Source organism: Anastrepha obliqua, chromosome 1, assembly GCF_027943255.1.
Source record: "Anastrepha obliqua isolate idAnaObli1 chromosome 1, idAnaObli1_1.0, whole genome shotgun sequence".
Taxonomy (NCBI): domain Eukaryota; kingdom Metazoa; phylum Arthropoda; class Insecta; order Diptera; family Tephritidae; genus Anastrepha; species Anastrepha obliqua.
In genome coordinates, this window is record NC_072892.1 from 92,933,000 (window position 1) to 92,950,509 (window position 17,510).

Genomic DNA, 17,510 nt, shown 5'->3' on the forward strand with positions numbered 1-17,510 from the left:
TTATAATTAATACACATGTGCATATAAGTATGTAACTCTTTCATTTGCTGGACTTAAAACTACAATTTCGTTCTAAAAGCATGAGATAGTGGTAACTTACTTTAAAGCATTTTTCATAGATACATTTTAAGAGCTCTCATACTTCCACATGAATATACCGTGCGTGCAAATATCTAGCTTGGGGGTAAAAATTACTGAAGAAATGTAAATGTTTTGTTAACTCATAGGAATAAAAAAAAATGCTAAACACAAAGCAGCAAGAAAAATAAACTTATATTTAGCTTAAAAAATTAAAAAAGGGTATACGTCAGTCACCAGAAGCACGTTGGGACGCCATTTAGATGTGTGAAATCCTCACCTGACGCGACATCATTGCGTACGTGCAATCCAATAAAATCAAACACACAAAGAATAATAATAAATATAAAATCAATTAAAAGCTTTAAAATAAAAACTATGTTTACTTGTAAAGAGCACCATAAAATTTCGTGTGTTTTGTATGCATGTGTACGCGCAGCGCTTGAGTGGCGTATAGTTTCTACCATTTCTTGCATTTTGCATTACATTTTGGAATTCGTATGATTTTTGATGCGTAAATTCAAAACGTTTCTCTAATAAAAGAAACGAATTAAACAAAAACAAAAAACAAAAACAAAATATGTACTGCAATAAAATAGTTTATTAACCGAAGTAAAATACATATAAAATTATATACATACTCATAAATGTATGTATGTACATAACTATATACAAATTTAGGAAAAAGCTTACCGAAACATTTATTATTTTTAATTTAAACTAAACTAAACCATAAGTAGCTGTATGTAAAATATTTAATAATTAAAATAACTTTATTAAGAATGCGCTAGACATGTAATATAACTAGATACATAAATTTAGTAAGCAACATAAAACAAATTGAAGAAAAATGCGATCACTTGAAAATACAAAGCGTATAAAAACTACAAAAGAATAAACAAAAGCAAGTTAGAAACAAAAACCTTTAAGTGTAACTTTAATAATTAATGCAACAAACAAACGACAAAGGACACGTAGATTGCGTCCCTAATTAGCTCTTAGTAACTGATACATTTTTAATTTAATTCAATTCAATGCGTATAAGTACGATATATGGAAATAAAACATAATGATATGGATAAAAAAGAATTGTAACAATATTTGTCTTTCTCTAATTCTGATTGCATGCATGTTCGTACTTTGAACAAAATTTCTATATACTCGCAGTGCCGAACTTTGCTATAATTTTGCACACAATTCGCCTTATATGAATTTAGTGCAATAGACTTCTTCAAAAACATGCTAAACGACATCTGGCATTTTCTAATAATTTTACTATGAATAGTATGTTTAAAAACAAAAATTAACTAAGACTTCTTTTAATACTAATTTGCGCATGCCCGTCATGAATAAAACATATGTGCGAGAATACTAAAACATGAAATATGTTGTATATTGCCATACGCTCGAACTTAAACCAGTAGAAGTGTCAAATAACAAAATTGCCAAACAAAGGAACCTTAAAAATGTAAGGAAACGGGAAAAAATGTATTCGTATCCTTCAAGCCCAAAATATTTTCACTTCCACATTCCCACTTTAGTTGGTTCTACATTACCGGAACGACCCAGTGTACATGGGGATGTTTATGCTTTTACAACAACAACATTCACACTCGGAATTATTTTCACCATCATATAGTATATGTACATATTTTATTACTTATAATTTTGGTAGAAGAATAGACAGAGAATGGATGCAATTTCCGAGGAAACTAAGTTACGCTGACTCAGTTACAGTTATGGTTTTTGTTTGTTTTTTTTTTGTCTTTTTTGACTATTATTTGTCGTCTTTTTTTAAGTCTTTTTTTCTTTTGTGTTTGTTTTTTTTTCGTTTTGGTCTATTATTTGTCTTCTGTTTTTTTGGTCTTGGATTTTTTATCTTTACTAAATTTGTTTTTTTAAGTGAAACTTCTTCTTATGCGTAGATGGATGAGCGAGAATTGAGAGTAAAATTTCAAGGCCATGCAACGTTTTGGGCATTTTCGTTCCGCGAGTGAGAAAAAAGATATAACGTAGAGGAAAAGGAGAGAGAGAGCTATACCTTATATATATCTTAGATTTGCTTTAGGCTATTTTTCCTGAGTTTTTCCTTGTGGTTGCTAATTTCTAGTGAGAAATAACACTGCCTACTTTTTGGCGCTTGTTTGTTGGTGCAAACTTGTAGGAAATATAATTTTGGTGCCTACTTTTTGACGTTATATTTCCTTGGTGCCTACTGTTTGGGGTGTTTTTTGGTCCCAATTTTTTACCTTTTTTTTGTGCCTACTTTTTGGCGCTTATTTCCGTTTCCTGGCGAGTGCTTGTACGTACTATAAAGTGCTATCCAACCCAATCTATAAAGTGCTATCTAATCATATCTATATCTAATCCCAAGCCGGAGGGTTTATTGAAATTGCCTTGCGGTACTTTGTGCCGTTGCTGCGGTCCTGTAGTCGCTGCGTTTGTGCGGGTGATAAACGCTCGGAGAGTGCGCGTTGTTGCCACGGTTTGTGTTCGACGTTTACCTACACCGATCGACCCTTCTCCGTTTTTTGTAAATTTTGTCTACTCTTATTCTCTGCAAATGTGAATTTATTTTGATATATATTCTTTCTCTCTCTCTCTCTCTCTTGTTCTCTCTCTCTCTCTCTCTCGTTCTCTCTCGGGTCTCCATCTTTCTTTGTCTGCCTTGAAAGTTTCACTTCTGTTATGTGTACTTCGCTACACGCACGTTTTTTTTTGTGTTAGAGTAATGTTTCTGTTGGTTTTTGATTTTTTTAAGTAATCGCTTCCTGCCTATAATAATGTTGTGTAAATATATCCACGTATATCTAACTTTCCCATACTGACGCCCATCTGTAGGGTTTGCACTGCCTAAAATTATTTATTTTATCTATATCCAGTTTTAGTTATGCATTTTCCATCGCATTTTTTCTTGTTCGATAGTAAAGGGTTTTCCAATAACAGGTGTTACCTGAGATGATTAACGATTTTTTATAACCGGAATTGGATGGTATTGATCTGGAAAACGTTTATTTTCAACAAGACGACGCTACTGGCCACACAAGCAACGAAACCATTGATCTTTTAAAGGAAAAGGAAACGTTTCCGGACCGTGTTATCTCTCGAAGAGGTGATCACAATTGGCCACCGAGAGCTTTTGATTTAACACCTTATGACTTTTTTCTTTGGGGCCACGTGAAAGAGAATGTATACGCCAACACCATAAGGTAGTTTCAAGACGTGAGGCTATCAAGGACATAGGGCACCCACTTTGCAATCCGGTTATGGAAAATTTCATGAAAAGGATATTGTCCTGTAAGCGTGGTCGTGATGGTCATTTGCCTGATGTTATTTTCCACCTTCCTCTTTATAATGAAATAAACATCCAATCATTTATATTAAAAAATATCATTTTTCTTTGAATATCAAAATAACATCTCTTATTGGAAAACCCTTTATACTCTTCATGTAACTATAAAATAGATTTAGTTTTTGAACTTAAAGACATTTAGTAATCCTTATTACAATTATTTATGATAAAATAAATGTACACAGAGCTTCGTACAGCAGATACTAATTGCATTAGTGTCTAATAATAGTTGCTGTCTGAATACCGGAATTAGAATCTGGAAGCACATCTACTACGAGTATTAGGGTTGAGATGAGTATTTGAAAAGTCACTTTCAAGTAAGATTTTTTTTTTGTCAGCTGGTTGGCTTTTTAGACTATTATCAGACATTACTTTTACTAAATAAGGCAGCCTTTAACTCCAACCATCAGAACCTTAAAGTCTTTCGGGAATTCTGCTTCAAACAGCGCATTGGTCTGATGGTGAATAAAACTACAAGTATTGTATTTATTAATAAGAAATTAAAATTATGCTTTTGTATTTAAGAAATCCTTCCAAAGCGTTAGCTAAATCAATGTGCAATATTTATTTATGGAATTTACTTTGAAGGAATCTTGATAATATTATGGGGTATTTAGTGTAACATAAATAGCGGGTTAGTCATAGTTTTTTTAGTATTCTTTTTAGTATAGTTTACGAGGTGTCCGAATAACCAAAACTTTCAATAAACTTACTGTAAGGTTTCGAAATTTCCCACTACCCTTACGGTAGATTTTATTCTTAAAATTCTAACAACAAAATTAGGATAACGGTTATTTATTCTTACGGGACTTAAATAGTACTATCTCATCGAGTAACAACTACGACGATGTACTTTACTTAAGCTAGAACTACATACCAAGCATAGCAGGCGGTATGGCTTGCAGCGCTTCGTTCAGCAGACGTGTTACAGCTATAAATGGAGTGTTAGTGTAATGTGTGCGCATATTTTGCAGCCAGTTCTATCTGCACAGGTTTTGCTTTTCTTCTAAAAAAAATCATACAAGATAAATAATTGATTTTTAAAGGCTTGCATAATTGAGTGAAATAAATAATTATGTATGAGTGTGTGAAACATTTGGGTGGCTCATTTTAAATGATTCACGCTTTGGTTTCATCCGACACTGCAGATGTGTAAAATGTTATTAAATGAAAGTATGAGTAATCAATATATTATTTAATTTTACGAAATTGTTTAACATGCGAATTTTTAGATTTATAGCCTTGTTTTAAAAAACGGTACTAGGCTACTACTTATAAGTTGAGCTTTTTTTTTTTAACTCATCCTAACCTCATTCGCTTAACCCATTTTGAAACAAGCGTTCATTTTTTTCTCTAACGTTGAGACTCTGGATGTTGCATGTAGTTTTTGGAAAGTAGTTTCGGCATAAAACATTTCTCTGCTCCTTTAGAATTTTACATTGTGCTAAGATGTATTGCAAAAAAGTAATTTTTGTCTAAACAAACAAGTTTTGGTTTCACTGAAAAGGATCGTTTTTTAGTTCTTGTTTTTTGGATTGAAGAATATTCATGAATAATTTATTTACTTACCTAAAGCTAAGAATTCTGTTTGACAGTTTCTAAAAAAGTAATGATCTTTAGGGAATAAGTCATTCAGAATTTACAAAACCAGTTAAAGTAGGATTTTAGTTACCCTAATAACAAAATGGTGAGAAAGCGTTATTACTATTGCTAATATCCTATAGTAATACCCCGATTTTTCTCAAGAACCTTCTGTCCCATAATCTTTATCATTGTATTTCTTAGCAGCCCTCTATAAATTCTGATTCTGTACTCTCTTTTTTATTTGTATGTATATTGCCGATTGGCGTTTGTTTAATAAATAATAAAAAATAATATTTTACAAAAATAATAGGTTAGCGAATACATTTCCTGGGTGTTTGACGGAGCTTCTCCAATTTATGGTTTGGGTGTTGTCTTACAAATTAATATACCTGCAGTTTTCTACCAATTTTTTGTTTTAGTTTTCGAGAACAAGGATTGCGTTTGTATGCCCTATAAATGTAAATAGTTGCTCTTCACAATATATATGTATGTATGTATTTGTACTTCAATACTTATCTTCAAGCACTTTCTTTTATTTACTTTAAAATTCATCGAATGCAGATGCCACCGCTTTCAATATAGAACAAATCCAATTTTTATATTTATACTATTATATATAGAATAAAATAATTATTATTTGAGCTAACAAATGATTATCGATTAAAATCAATTGTTCATAACAGCTACGGAATTGTGAAGCTTCCCTGCAGGAAATTCAGCTCACTTGAAGTTCTCTTTAAATACACTATTTTTCAACTAAATACTTGTCATTGATACTTTGACTACTTTACTTGCTTTTAAATATTACTTTTGCATGGCGATTGCGCCAAAAAATTGTTTAGGTTTGCCCAAATTGGGTTTATTAATAGAGTATTAGTAGTATTCCCAGTTCTTTAAAGTGTCAGTTCAACATACAACAAATAACAACGTCACGTAAAGTGGAAGAACATTAACATGTAATTCTGACATATTTTTTTCAAAAACATAAATTTGTTTGTGTTTTCAATAACATTAGTAATTAGTTACATAAGTAACATTACTTGTATACAATTTTTCTGGAAAAATAGACTTATTGTAGGGATCCTACATGTATTTGGAACAATTCTGAAACCCATTCAGAGTTAATCGTAACAAGTGAGCTAAAGTTAGCTATTTTAGTAGCCTACTACGGAATTTCCCGCAGGGATAAGAGTAAGTATTTATATGTATGCATATATCTGTGTATTTCCATTTTTAATCTTTATTTATGATTTGAAAATAATCATGAAAATATATATAATAATATGTATTCGTTTTGCAAGCAAAATAAGTGGTCTTTTTAAAATAATCACACTTTCTGCACGCACACGATAAAGAAATTCGTTTTGACATACACATTCAAATAAATCAATCGTGCAATAAAATTTAACTAAGTTTGGAATTCCAGTTCAGAAAGAAAGTGTCTCAACAACTCTAATTGTATTAAAGTTTCAAATGCCCTTATTTCATTTTATCTCTCGATTCAAAAGTCGAAAAGCAGTGGCTTATCGAAAACAAATGTTTAGCCCGAGTTTCTTTCTAGCGCGAATTGATGATCTCGGACAAATGAAGGAAGAGCCCAGCACTTTTATGACCGATGGTTTATATGGGACACTATGCATATATATCATAGTATAATACACTTGCAACAAGGGCCGAGAGCAGTTAAGAAATGTTTGGGATTTTTTTAGCCAGAAATTTTATTTTGTACATCAGCATTAGATAGATCGACTGTCGTTGAATTTAGCTCGGCCATGTATGTACTTATAAAGCGAATTTATAATAAGTTTATAAGTTAGATAAGTGATTATAAAAATACATATATCTAGGTATATGTGCATATACATGTGTAAGTAGTACCAGTTTTGAATATAAAAAACAATTAAAAATTAAGTTTGAATTTCTACAATATTAAATGTCCAATATGTGAAGTTAGATGTATTATATCATAATAATCTTTATTAAATAATTTTTATATAATTACAATAAATATGATTGCTTGCATTAGTTTTAATACATTCTAGCGTAAAAAGTGTGCGAGCCAACAACAAATATTTATAATGCATTAGAAAACCAAAATACAAATTGCAACAACAAAAACCACCACAGTGATATAAATAATAAAATATAGCAGTAACCAGAAGCGAACAGGATTAAGAAGCGTAGGAGTGTAACCGGAAAATAAATAATTAAATGTATAATATAACTAATATACATATTTCTGACATTTACTGTAATTTAGAACTATTGCAAAAGCTGTATAATGCATATGAACTATAATAGCTACTAAGAATGTAAATGCTTAATATCGATAAAAAAGAAATTTAAATTTAAACAGTTAATATGAAAAGGGTATAAGTTTAATACTACATATTGTATAAGATATGATTGAAATTAATATCAAAAAACTACTTTAAAATATAAATATAATATATGTATGTGTGCGTATGTATATATTAATATGCATACAAATTCCAACTTATTAAAAAAATTAATTGTTCAAGCAATTGTAAAATTAATAAGCCAACAAAAAAAGTTCAGTTCTACTTAAAGTGCGGCGAACCGTGCAGGTTCTTTTCATAGCAGGATGACTTTAGCAGGATGACCTAAACATTAGAAATTTAAACTTAGAACAGACAAAAGAAAAAAAGGGTTAAGATTAAAAATTACAAAAACATGGTGATACATTATTTGAAATATTGCGTTTATGATAAGAAATAATCAGGCAATATCCTTAAATCAAAATGCGATTATGACAAACAAAAGTTTACTTCAACACTTTTAACTAACAGAAAAAGAGAACAACAAATGACAGAATGTAATCGTAAAATTAAGCGGTAAACATGAGAACAAAATAAAATGTAATAAGAATGTACATGAAAATACTGAAATTAACACGAACAGTTAGAAGGGAACCAATAAATTGAGTCAAAGATCTAATTAAAGTATGAGAAACGAATAAAATCGATAAAAAAAAAAAAACATTTAAAAGATATTGTGTGTTTTGCTGCTTTTGCGCCTTTACATGTGAAAAGTGTGGTAAGTACATATAAAAATATGATTTGTGTATATTTTTGGATGTTGTCAACAAAATGGGTTAAAATGTTCCATAATTATATTGATAATTAATTTGCATTATTTATAACTAAATTCATATCAGTTCAATCAATTATCGATATGAGCAATTGGTGGTGAACCGTGCTAAATATTTACATGATTTGGCCCAATCAGAAAACGACATTTGTAGCGGCTCTCTTTCCACGTAACAGGGTTGCTGTGTAACTGATTCAGTGTAAGTTAAGTCAAAAATATTAAACTTGCACAAGTTTGTTTTGCAAGCCCTACCAACTAAAATAGCTATATAACGATTCCATTTATTTGTCAAAAACAAATTGAACTCATCTGCTCTTTGGGTGAAGTCAATTCAATTGAATTAAAGTCAGTGTTTGTATATAAATCAAGGAAAGGGCCTTAAATCAAATTACCAACGCATCAATCTAATTTTTCTTAAATTTGCCAAAGCAACACTGCGAACAACTCATCCAACTAAACTGCAAAATTTACCAACGAGAGCCAATGGACGCATTTTAAGCTCTGCTGATTTCGATTTATTTTGCAGTTGGAAAGTGAACAGTTCGGTTGAAATATCCAATTAAAAATAAAAGTTACTTGCGGAAAGTATTTCTGCGAAGAAATTCCAAAGTCATTGGCTTTAAGTGCATTTTTATTTTATTAATATCACCTCCTGGAGGATTGTGTTACAAGTAAAATGAAGTATTTTTTGCTCTTGGGTTTGCTGCTTTTAGCAGGTTAGTTTTCAGCTCTCATCTTTGCATATACCGGCAAGTCATAGACGTGTCTAATTTGCTTATTTTGTTAAATTTTGTAATAATTTTGTTGTGGTCGTTCTTTGTTTCAAGGTGTAAGTGAAATTTTCGCGGAGGAAGCTGCAGAAGATGTTGAGACCATCGATCTTGATTTGGGCTCTTTCAAGGAAGGTTCGAGAACAGGTAAGGCAGAATACAGTTATGTACATGTATGTGTACGCTTTCAGTATTTCCCCCCACCCAACTGCTATCAGCTAATCTGCATGCTAGCTAAAAGCAGTTCGTAGCGTTTTGTACACGTCACATAAGCAATTTGCCATTTGACCGGTAGTGGCGATTACAATACTCAATACATACAATTACATCTTAGTTTTTTAAAACATTCCCTCTTTTAATTTAGCAACTTTCACTTTTCTACAGATGCCGAAGCACTCAAGCGGGAAGAAGAGGCAATACAATTGGATGGCCTAAGTGTTGCACAAATGAAAGAAGTGCGCGAGAAGGTAAGTTAACGTATATATGTATCTATATAATGACGTGCCTTTGACGGTTTCCGCCCCTTTCGAGATTTAAGTTGGCCACACGAAAAAAATTAAAATGATCTCTATAAAATTTATTATATGTATGTACATAAGTTGAATTGTTCTTGGGCGGCGATGCATTTGGCTTTATAATGTAACTTCCATATTTACTTTAATAATGGTCAGTGTGATGAGTACATCTTGGAACAAGCCATTTGTTGTAGATAAGAAATTCAAAGATTAATTAAGTCTTCAGTTTGGTTTGAGGAATTTTTTTTTTTTTTGAAGTTTGCCAGTTTTTCGCCAATCAAATTATAACCATTTTTAACTAAAAACATCTCGGCAAACTGCAGCCTGAAGAAAGGCACATGCGCCCAATCCAATCCAGTTCTATCCTGAGTTTAACAAGAGAACTGGGTCTGGATGAGGTACTGCGATGAGCAGAGAGCACAAACCTAGAATAAAATCTATCTCTCTAACTAAAAACATACAAGTTCTCGAAGTTTTAATTAAATTAATAAGTTTTCTTTTATTAATAGGCCGAGAAATTCACATTCCAAACAGAGGTGAATCGCATGATGAAGCTCATCATCAATTCATTATATCGCAATAAGGAAATCTTCTTGCGTGAATTAATATCCAATGCCTCCGATGCCATCGATAAAATTCGCTTGTTGGCACTTACGAATAAGTCCGAATTGGATAGTAATCCCGAATTGAATATACGCATTAAGGCAGATAAGCAGAATAAGGTGCTGCATATAATGGATACGGGTATTGGTATGACACATCAGGATCTTATAAACAATTTGGGTACAATCGCAAAATCGGGTACTGCCGATTTCTTAGCTAAAATGCAAGATGCCTCCAAGGCGGATTCTGGTCAAGATCTTAACGATATGATCGGTCAATTCGGCGTTGGCTTCTACTCAGCTTTCTTGGTTGCTGATCGTGTAGTTGTTACTACCAAACATAATGCTGACAAACAGTACATTTGGGAATCAGATGCTAACAGCTTCAGCATTGTTGAAGATCCACGTGGCGATACACTCAAACGTGGCTCCATCATTTCTTTGCATTTAAAGGATGAGGCACAAGATTTCCTTGAAGAAGACACTATGCGCGAATTGATCCGCAAGTACTCGCAATTTATTAATTTCCCAATTTTAATGTGGTCGAGCAAGACTGTTGAGGAAGAGGTCCCCATTGAAGAAGATGCCACAACTGAGAAACCAGAAAAGGCAGAGGATGACGTAGAAGATGGCGAAGAAGATGCTAAAGTTGAGGAAGAAGCTGAAGACTCTGACAAGCCAAAGACAAAGAAAGTATCCAAGACTATCTGGGACTGGCAATTGATAAATGACAGCAAACCAATTTGGACCCGCAAGCCCGCCGAAGTCACTGAGGAAGAATACACTGAGTTCTACAAAACACTTACCAAGGATAGCACAGAACCATTAACGCATACACATTTTGTTGCTGAAGGCGAGGTAACATTCAAGAGCTTATTGTTCATTCCTAAAGTGCAGCCTTCCGAATCATTCAACCGTTATGGAACTAACGCCGATAATATCAAATTGTACGTACGTCGTGTCTTCATCACTGATGAATTCAACGACATGATGCCCAATTATTTGAGCTTCATTCGCGGCGTTGTTGATTCCGATGATCTGCCATTGAATGTTTCACGTGAAACACTGCAGCAGCATAAACTCATCAAGGTCATCAAGAAAAAGTTGGTCCGCAAAGTGCTTGATTTGATTAAGAAAATCGACAAAGATAACTACACTAAATTCTGGAAGGAATACTCAACAAAGTAAGTGGTTAAATCTATCTAACTTACATCTTCCTAAGAATTTTCAATTTTCATTCTGAATAATAAATTTTTTATTATTTTTAAATTCTAGCATCAAACTTGGAATCATGGAAGATCCTAGCAACCGTTCCCGTCTCGCCAAGCTATTGAGGTTCCAATCGTCCAATGGCAAAGGCGTCACTTCGTTGGCTGAGTACGTTGAACGCATGAAACCAAAACAGGAGCACATCTATTTTATTGCTGGTGCCAATCGCGCCGAAGTGGAAAAATCACCTTTCGTTGAACGCTTGCTAAGCAAAGGCTATGAAGTTCTCTATCTTGTCGAAGCTGTTGATGAGTACTGTATTTCTGCGCTGCCGGAATTCGATGGCAAGAAATTCCAAAATGTTGCCAAGGAAGGCTTCAAACTGAACGAATCGGAAAAGAGCAAATCCAAGTTCGAAGGTTTGAAATCAGCATTTGAACCGCTCGTAAAATGGTTGAATGACGTAGCGCTGAAGGATAAAATCCAAAAGGCACAAGTCTCTGAGCGTTTAAGCAACTCCCCTTGTGCACTGGTTGCTGGTATGTTCGGCTGGACCGGAAATATGGAGCGTTTGGCTTTATCTAATGCTCATCAAAAGTCAGATGATCCACAACGTAGCTACTACTTGAATCAAAAGAAAACTTTGGAAATCAATCCACGCCATCCTCTAATTCGTGAACTTTTGCGCCGTGTTGAAGCTGACGAAGCCGATGACACTGCTAAGGATATGGCTGTGATGATGTTCCGCACAGCAACCTTGCGCTCGGGTTACATGCTGCAAGAAACTGCTGATTTTGCAGACACAATTGAAAAAATGATGCGCCAATCATTGGGAGTGCCGTTGGAAGAAGAAGTAGAATTGGATGATGATGATGATGAAGATTCTACTGCCAATGAGGAGGATAACGATGACTCAAGTGAAAATACCAGTAACACGGCGGAGGATGATGAGGTGCACGACGAGCTCTAAGTTAGGGAAATTTAGTTTTTAGATAAAGCATACCTATTTACTAAGAATGGCAGACTGATTTCTTTTTAGTTTGACCGCTCATTTCATTTTGTTGGCATTGTAAAAGAATGTAAAGGCCGATAGATCCACATAATTTCCTTTATACTATAAAATTGTAAATGGTATTATTTATTAATGTGATGGGGAAAAATGTGTTCACGCTAAAAACGGCCACACACATACGTAGATCATGTACTACCTCTGCCGTCTCAAAAACTTTGTTTCCATTTAGAGGGCGTATATTGAATGCATGCATTTACAAAGACACACCTATCACGTGGGCGGAATTATAGATTTAAATAAGTTTCGTAAAATAATAGAAATATTTTCTATTTGTATTCAATTAACAAAAATTCAAAATTTAATCTACAATAAAATATTTCAGATATAAAAACTGTTATATTTAGTAATTTTCTTTGTTGGATTACGAAAAATACTGCAATTTCTTACATACAAGGATGAAAGTAATGCTTTACAAATAGTGGTAAGGCAGCTTAAGAGAATTGCGGAATGAACGCGTAATATAACATTAACAATTTAGTAAAAGGCTGTGGTTTAACGAGTTTTCCAGTCTTATTTTTGCGAATTATAGCGTCAACTATTGGAGTAAATCCCGATCGGACCAGAAAACTTAAATTTAGACTTCTCTTTCATCCTAAGCTAATTTACCGTATGCTTAAAAATAATGGAGTAACAAATATGTGTATATGCCAGGGTACTTCTCAGTGATTATCCTCTACATCCATATACTGCATGTACTTTTGTTGATCGTTTAATCGCAACAGTGCATCGTTATGGGAAAAGTTGTGCTCATCCTTGAAAATGTTAACGAGCCATACTGGCATCAAGGCGTTGGCGAAAAGTGCAGAATACTAGAATGCAAAAATATATTAGAAATATTCAAAGAATACATAAATAATGCAGTACAAGGAAAAATCAGTAAATCTACGGCTCATAACTCACTTCAATTATTATAGATTTGTGTCTGTTCATAAATGCAGTATTGTACTTACGCTGCAAGGCTTGATTTTTACATTTTCAGTTTCGATTTCTAGCGTCAATAACGTATTTACAGTGCTGGCTGCTGTAGTACTGCCAACGCTTGTATTAAAGTACAATACTTTGATTCAAATATGCACTTGCACAGGACTTTTTTGCTAATTTGAAACGTGCAACGCAACTATAACACTGCGTTTACGAACAAATTTTTTATTTACCATAGACGTTCCTTCAGCCTCATTTTCGTAGACTTCGCCGAGTTTATTCATGATTTTTAACTGTTTTTCATTGTCGATCAGTTCAATAACCGAATAGTGGTTAATGCCATTGTAGCCAGTCACTTTCGGCTTCGATCGCAGCTTATAGAAAATATCGTCAAGGTGATCTTTATATTTAGGAAAAGTGCTCAAAATGTCATCTGCAGTCATATGATTGAGTGATCTGTTATAAAAACACGTAGATTTACATTTAAATGATTAGATATATATGATGTAATCATGCACTTACAATATTTTTACTTTTTTGGGTGCTTGCAAAAGGCCTTCCAATAACACTTTCATTTTTCTGTTCACTTTCATCTGCTCATTTTCTCTACGCTCATTATTAGCTATCTCCTCGGGTGTTGGATACACAATGCGCCTTATGCCACTGGAACAATTTGTCTCACTCGTTTTAGTTTCTTTCACTCGCGACGACTTCGTCGGTTTTGGTTCTTTCTTCTGAGGAGTGATCAATTCTTCAGGTTTCTTTTTTGTCAACCATTTATTCATGGATCGCTGTTCCTGTTGCAATGTTCCACGTTCATTTTTCTCTTCTCGCTTGCGTTTTTTCACTGACAATGTCATTTGTGCTGATCCAATTTGAGTTTTAGGAGCAGCCTTAGTGGGCGTTTTTTCAATGAAATCGTCGCTCTCGCCATCAGATCCAAAACATTGCAGCATGGTTTTACTAACTGCCTTTGACTTCTTTTTGTATGTAGGCGCCGATTCCTTGTCTTTGTAACGCAAAGGTACCGCCGCTGGCGAACGATTAGAACGACGCAATTTACTGATTTGGTTATCAATTTTGCATTCATTTTTACAATTTGGCGACGTGTCATCCGATTTCTGCTTTTCTACTTCGCCACCAAATTTCACGCTCTTTTCTTTCTTCCTTTTCACGTATTTTTCCAAATTAATATCATCTTGAGACTCTTTTATTTCATCAACAATATTTACATTCAAACATTTCTCTTGCATGTCGTTCTGTTCTATATCTAATGAAAGATTCTCAGTTTTTTCCTCCCCTCTTTGTACAAGTTCATATTTAGTTTGGGTATCATGGTAGTGAACACGACGACGCGATCTCGCATTCTTTTCACTTTTATTCAAATTGTCTTTTTCTAGAGGAATTTGTGGTAAAATTACATCTGGGCTGCTATCTTGCTCCCTTGACTGCTGAGGTCGACGAATTTTCGTATCTTCCGTTGAACAACCATTAGTTTCTGTAGCGTTTGATATATCTGACTTCTCAACCATGTTAGCACTAATGTTGTTATCATCTTCACTCGAGACTGCAAATATGTCATCTTCTTTGTTTATGGGTTTAGGTGTGTAAACTGGCAAGGTGTATTCACTTGACAATTTCGGTGAATATCGATCCTCGTCGTCAACATCGGAAATATCGTGATCAACATTGGCAAGATCCGAGTTTTTACTCCCAATCTTTGATGGCACGTAAGGCGAATTAGTAATATTGGGTGTGCTCGATATCGATTGCGGATTATATTCCAAATCATCGACAGTACCAGTGTGACAACCTAAAAAAATTTAGATTATAATTAACAAATTTATTAATATAATCAATCAGGTTGGTTTACCATCTCGGTTTTTCATCCGACGTCGAACTAAAAAGTCCAACGCTAATGTGTTTTCTTTTCTTCCAGGCATTACATGACCTAAACAATCTAAAAGTGTTTTTAAAGGTGTTGAAGAAGTACTAACTTCCACGTCGACTTCATCATTTAGTTGAAAGCTTTCCTGCACAATTTTATTGCGACTCCGTGTCTTATCCGCTAGATTATCAAGTAGCTGTTCCAATTGTGCATTGAAATTTCGCCAATGTGGTTCCTTCAGCCAATGAAAACCTTGTGGTTTTTTGATGTTTATGTCATCATTCGCTGAATCGTCTGCCTTAAGTTGACACACAATTCTTCTGTCTTTATACTAAGGAATGGATTTGAGGTTTAGTTAAAAGTATAGAAAACAACGTTTGGCTCACCTCACGCAATTCCAAAATGCATGAATTTACAACGCGCATTATTTATTACAAACACAATACTTTTATTGCCACTTTAGTAATGATTAATAGCTTTTTAATAAAAGTAGCGCAAAATTCAAAACAACACCAGTGTTGATTCAGATGTGACTTGCGCCGATATATACTTGTTATTTACGCCGATAAATAAAAAATAGTTACTCGAAATAAAAAGGGAAAGTATCGGGAAAATTTCAAATAACTTTTATGTTTTTATTTATTATGCAATAATATTTCGATAACGCGCCATGATTTTCTTTTTCAATATGCTGAGGATTGAGCTCTCACTTTTCGGCTTATTATCCAATATGTAGTAGTACGATATTTGGGTCATAAAAATAAAAATATATACTTATAGAGACATAAATGCCTATTCTAAAAGAAGGAAAGGCTAGTTTCTGTCCTTACTGAACTTTACATACAAGCCAACATTTAAGTAAAATTTAATTTGCCCCGGATATTTGTTTTTTGGAATCAATCAAATTCATATTTGTAAGATCAGACGGTAGGATCAGTAACGGACGGACAGAAATTGAGTCGTAACTTATATAGAGAAATATATATGTAACTAAATACTCAGAATGAGGAGAAGAGTCGATATAGCCACGTAGGTTTATTCATGCTAACGGTAACTAGAGCAAAAATTAATATATTTCAATGAAACTTGGTATAGATATTAATCTTTGTTCAAGGTAGGCTAGTCGAGATCGATTTATAATCACACCCATGTGAGCGTATAAATTATTAATGGGCAAGGCCAAACAGACTCTTCTCATTTTCTGAGCATGTTGGCATATATATGAATATACCTATCTCGATTTCTTAATGGATATATGTCCGGCGTAATTTTTTAAAACAGCAAAACCTAAAAATACAATACATTGTTTTCCAAGTCTCCTGCTTTTGTTCCGAATTTTATTCAATATTTCATCCACCATATATAGGCAGTTATCGATAATAAGTAGAGTTTCTATCGAGCATATGATTTTTGCAATGCCATTTTCATTAGTGCTGTGCAGTGAATCATCATCGAACGAACGTTGATTTTTTTTTGTTTTTTTTTTTCGCAGACGGTGCTGAACACTTTCCTACATATACAAAAATTGATAGGCTATAAAACTGTTTACCGAAAATTTTCTAGATATTAAAATAAAAGGGCTTACAATTTTTACGAACCTCTTTTATTTTTTGGGGTTAAACTTTCCATTACTACCACGATATATTTGAATGGGTGACGGAGGTGGAGGGGGCGTGGCACCACCCACCACGCCGATTGGAAAGAGCAAGGTTACACCATTATAACTCTGAAAGTCCCAAACTCCTGGGTCGCTATAGAACCCCCAAGAAAAGTTTAAAAATTAGGTTGTTTACGACCTCATTTGCAGTTTGTACTAAAATACAGTTGAAGAGAAAGTATACAGCAATCGTGTACCTAGCAAGCATTTAACTTAGGTTTTATAATTCATAGCACGTATGAAAATGTTGTTTTATGGTAAAATTTATAAGTACCGCTGGCTATTTATATACAACTAGCATCACCCAGTGGGCTTCGCACCACCATACATAAAATGTTTGTTTTATATCGCAAGAAATTTTTCATATTAAGTTTTCTTTATAGAACTCGTAAAATGTTTAAACAGTTGAATTAGTTGATTTTTTTCATTCAACATACTTTCTAAAGATGTCATAATAGCCTTTTCTGTACTTTTTTAAAATTTGATTGTGGTGGTCACCTACAACAGGTAAGGTACCGGTTCAAACACATCCTAGGGTTACCCGGGTCCACGTTTTGGATTATATCTCGAGACCCTAGTCACGGAACGGTATGAAAAATACTCTATACTATAGAATCATCAGCAGCTTCCATTTGCTACCCATATTGTACAAACACATCCTAGGGTTACCCGGGTTCACGTTTTGGCCTATTTCTCGAGACCCTGGTATCCGATTCTTAAAATTTTAAAACACAAACCATCTACTGAATAG

At 33.8% G+C, this 17,510-nt stretch overlaps 2 protein-coding genes across 2 annotated transcripts; one reads left to right on the plus strand and one right to left on the minus strand.

Annotated features, from left to right (window-relative positions):
* Positions 1–8,596: 8,596 nt before the first annotated feature.
* LOC129252843 (endoplasmin) lies at positions 8,597–12,630 on the plus strand. The gene is made up of 5 exons (XM_054890977.1): positions 8,597–8,841; positions 8,953–9,042; positions 9,280–9,362; positions 9,920–11,196; positions 11,288–12,630. Exons 1-5 carry the CDS (start codon positions 8,802–8,804, stop codon positions 12,189–12,191), a joined length of 2,394 nt encoding a protein of 797 aa, XP_054746952.1. The 5' UTR covers positions 8,597–8,801; the 3' UTR covers positions 12,192–12,630.
* LOC129252844 (uncharacterized protein PF3D7_1120000) lies at positions 12,610–15,624 on the minus strand. The gene is made up of 5 exons (XM_054890978.1): positions 15,489–15,624; positions 15,088–15,433; positions 13,737–15,027; positions 13,448–13,670; positions 12,610–13,102 (listed from the first exon to the last, which is right to left on the minus strand). Exons 1-5 carry the CDS (start codon positions 15,525–15,527, stop codon positions 12,953–12,955), a joined length of 2,049 nt encoding a protein of 682 aa, XP_054746953.1. The 5' UTR covers positions 15,528–15,624; the 3' UTR covers positions 12,610–12,952.
* Positions 15,625–17,510: the final 1,886 nt, after the last annotated feature.

Bases quoted from the DNA above. Each gene is read 5' to 3' on its own strand.
- LOC129252843 (XM_054890977.1), top strand. From the start codon at position 8,802: ATGAAGTATTTTTTGCTCTTGGGTTTGCTGCTTTTAGCAG. The intron at 8,842-8,952 runs GTTAGTTTTCAG...CTTTGTTTCAAG, and splicing joins GGGTTTGCTGCTTTTAGCAG to GTGTAAGTGAAATTTTCGCG. The intron at 9,043-9,279 runs GTAAGGCAGAAT...ACTTTTCTACAG, and splicing joins CAAGGAAGGTTCGAGAACAG to ATGCCGAAGCACTCAAGCGG.
- LOC129252844 (XM_054890978.1), bottom strand. From the start codon at position 15,527: ATGCGCGTTGTAAATTCATGCATTTTGGAATTGCGTGAG. The intron at 15,028-15,087 runs GTAAACCAACCT...AAATTTTTTTAG, and splicing joins TCGGATGAAAAACCGAGATG to GTTGTCACACTGGTACTGTC. The intron at 13,103-13,447 runs GTAAATAAAAAA...TTTGCATTCTAG, and splicing joins AGGCTGAAGGAACGTCTATG to TATTCTGCACTTTTCGCCAA.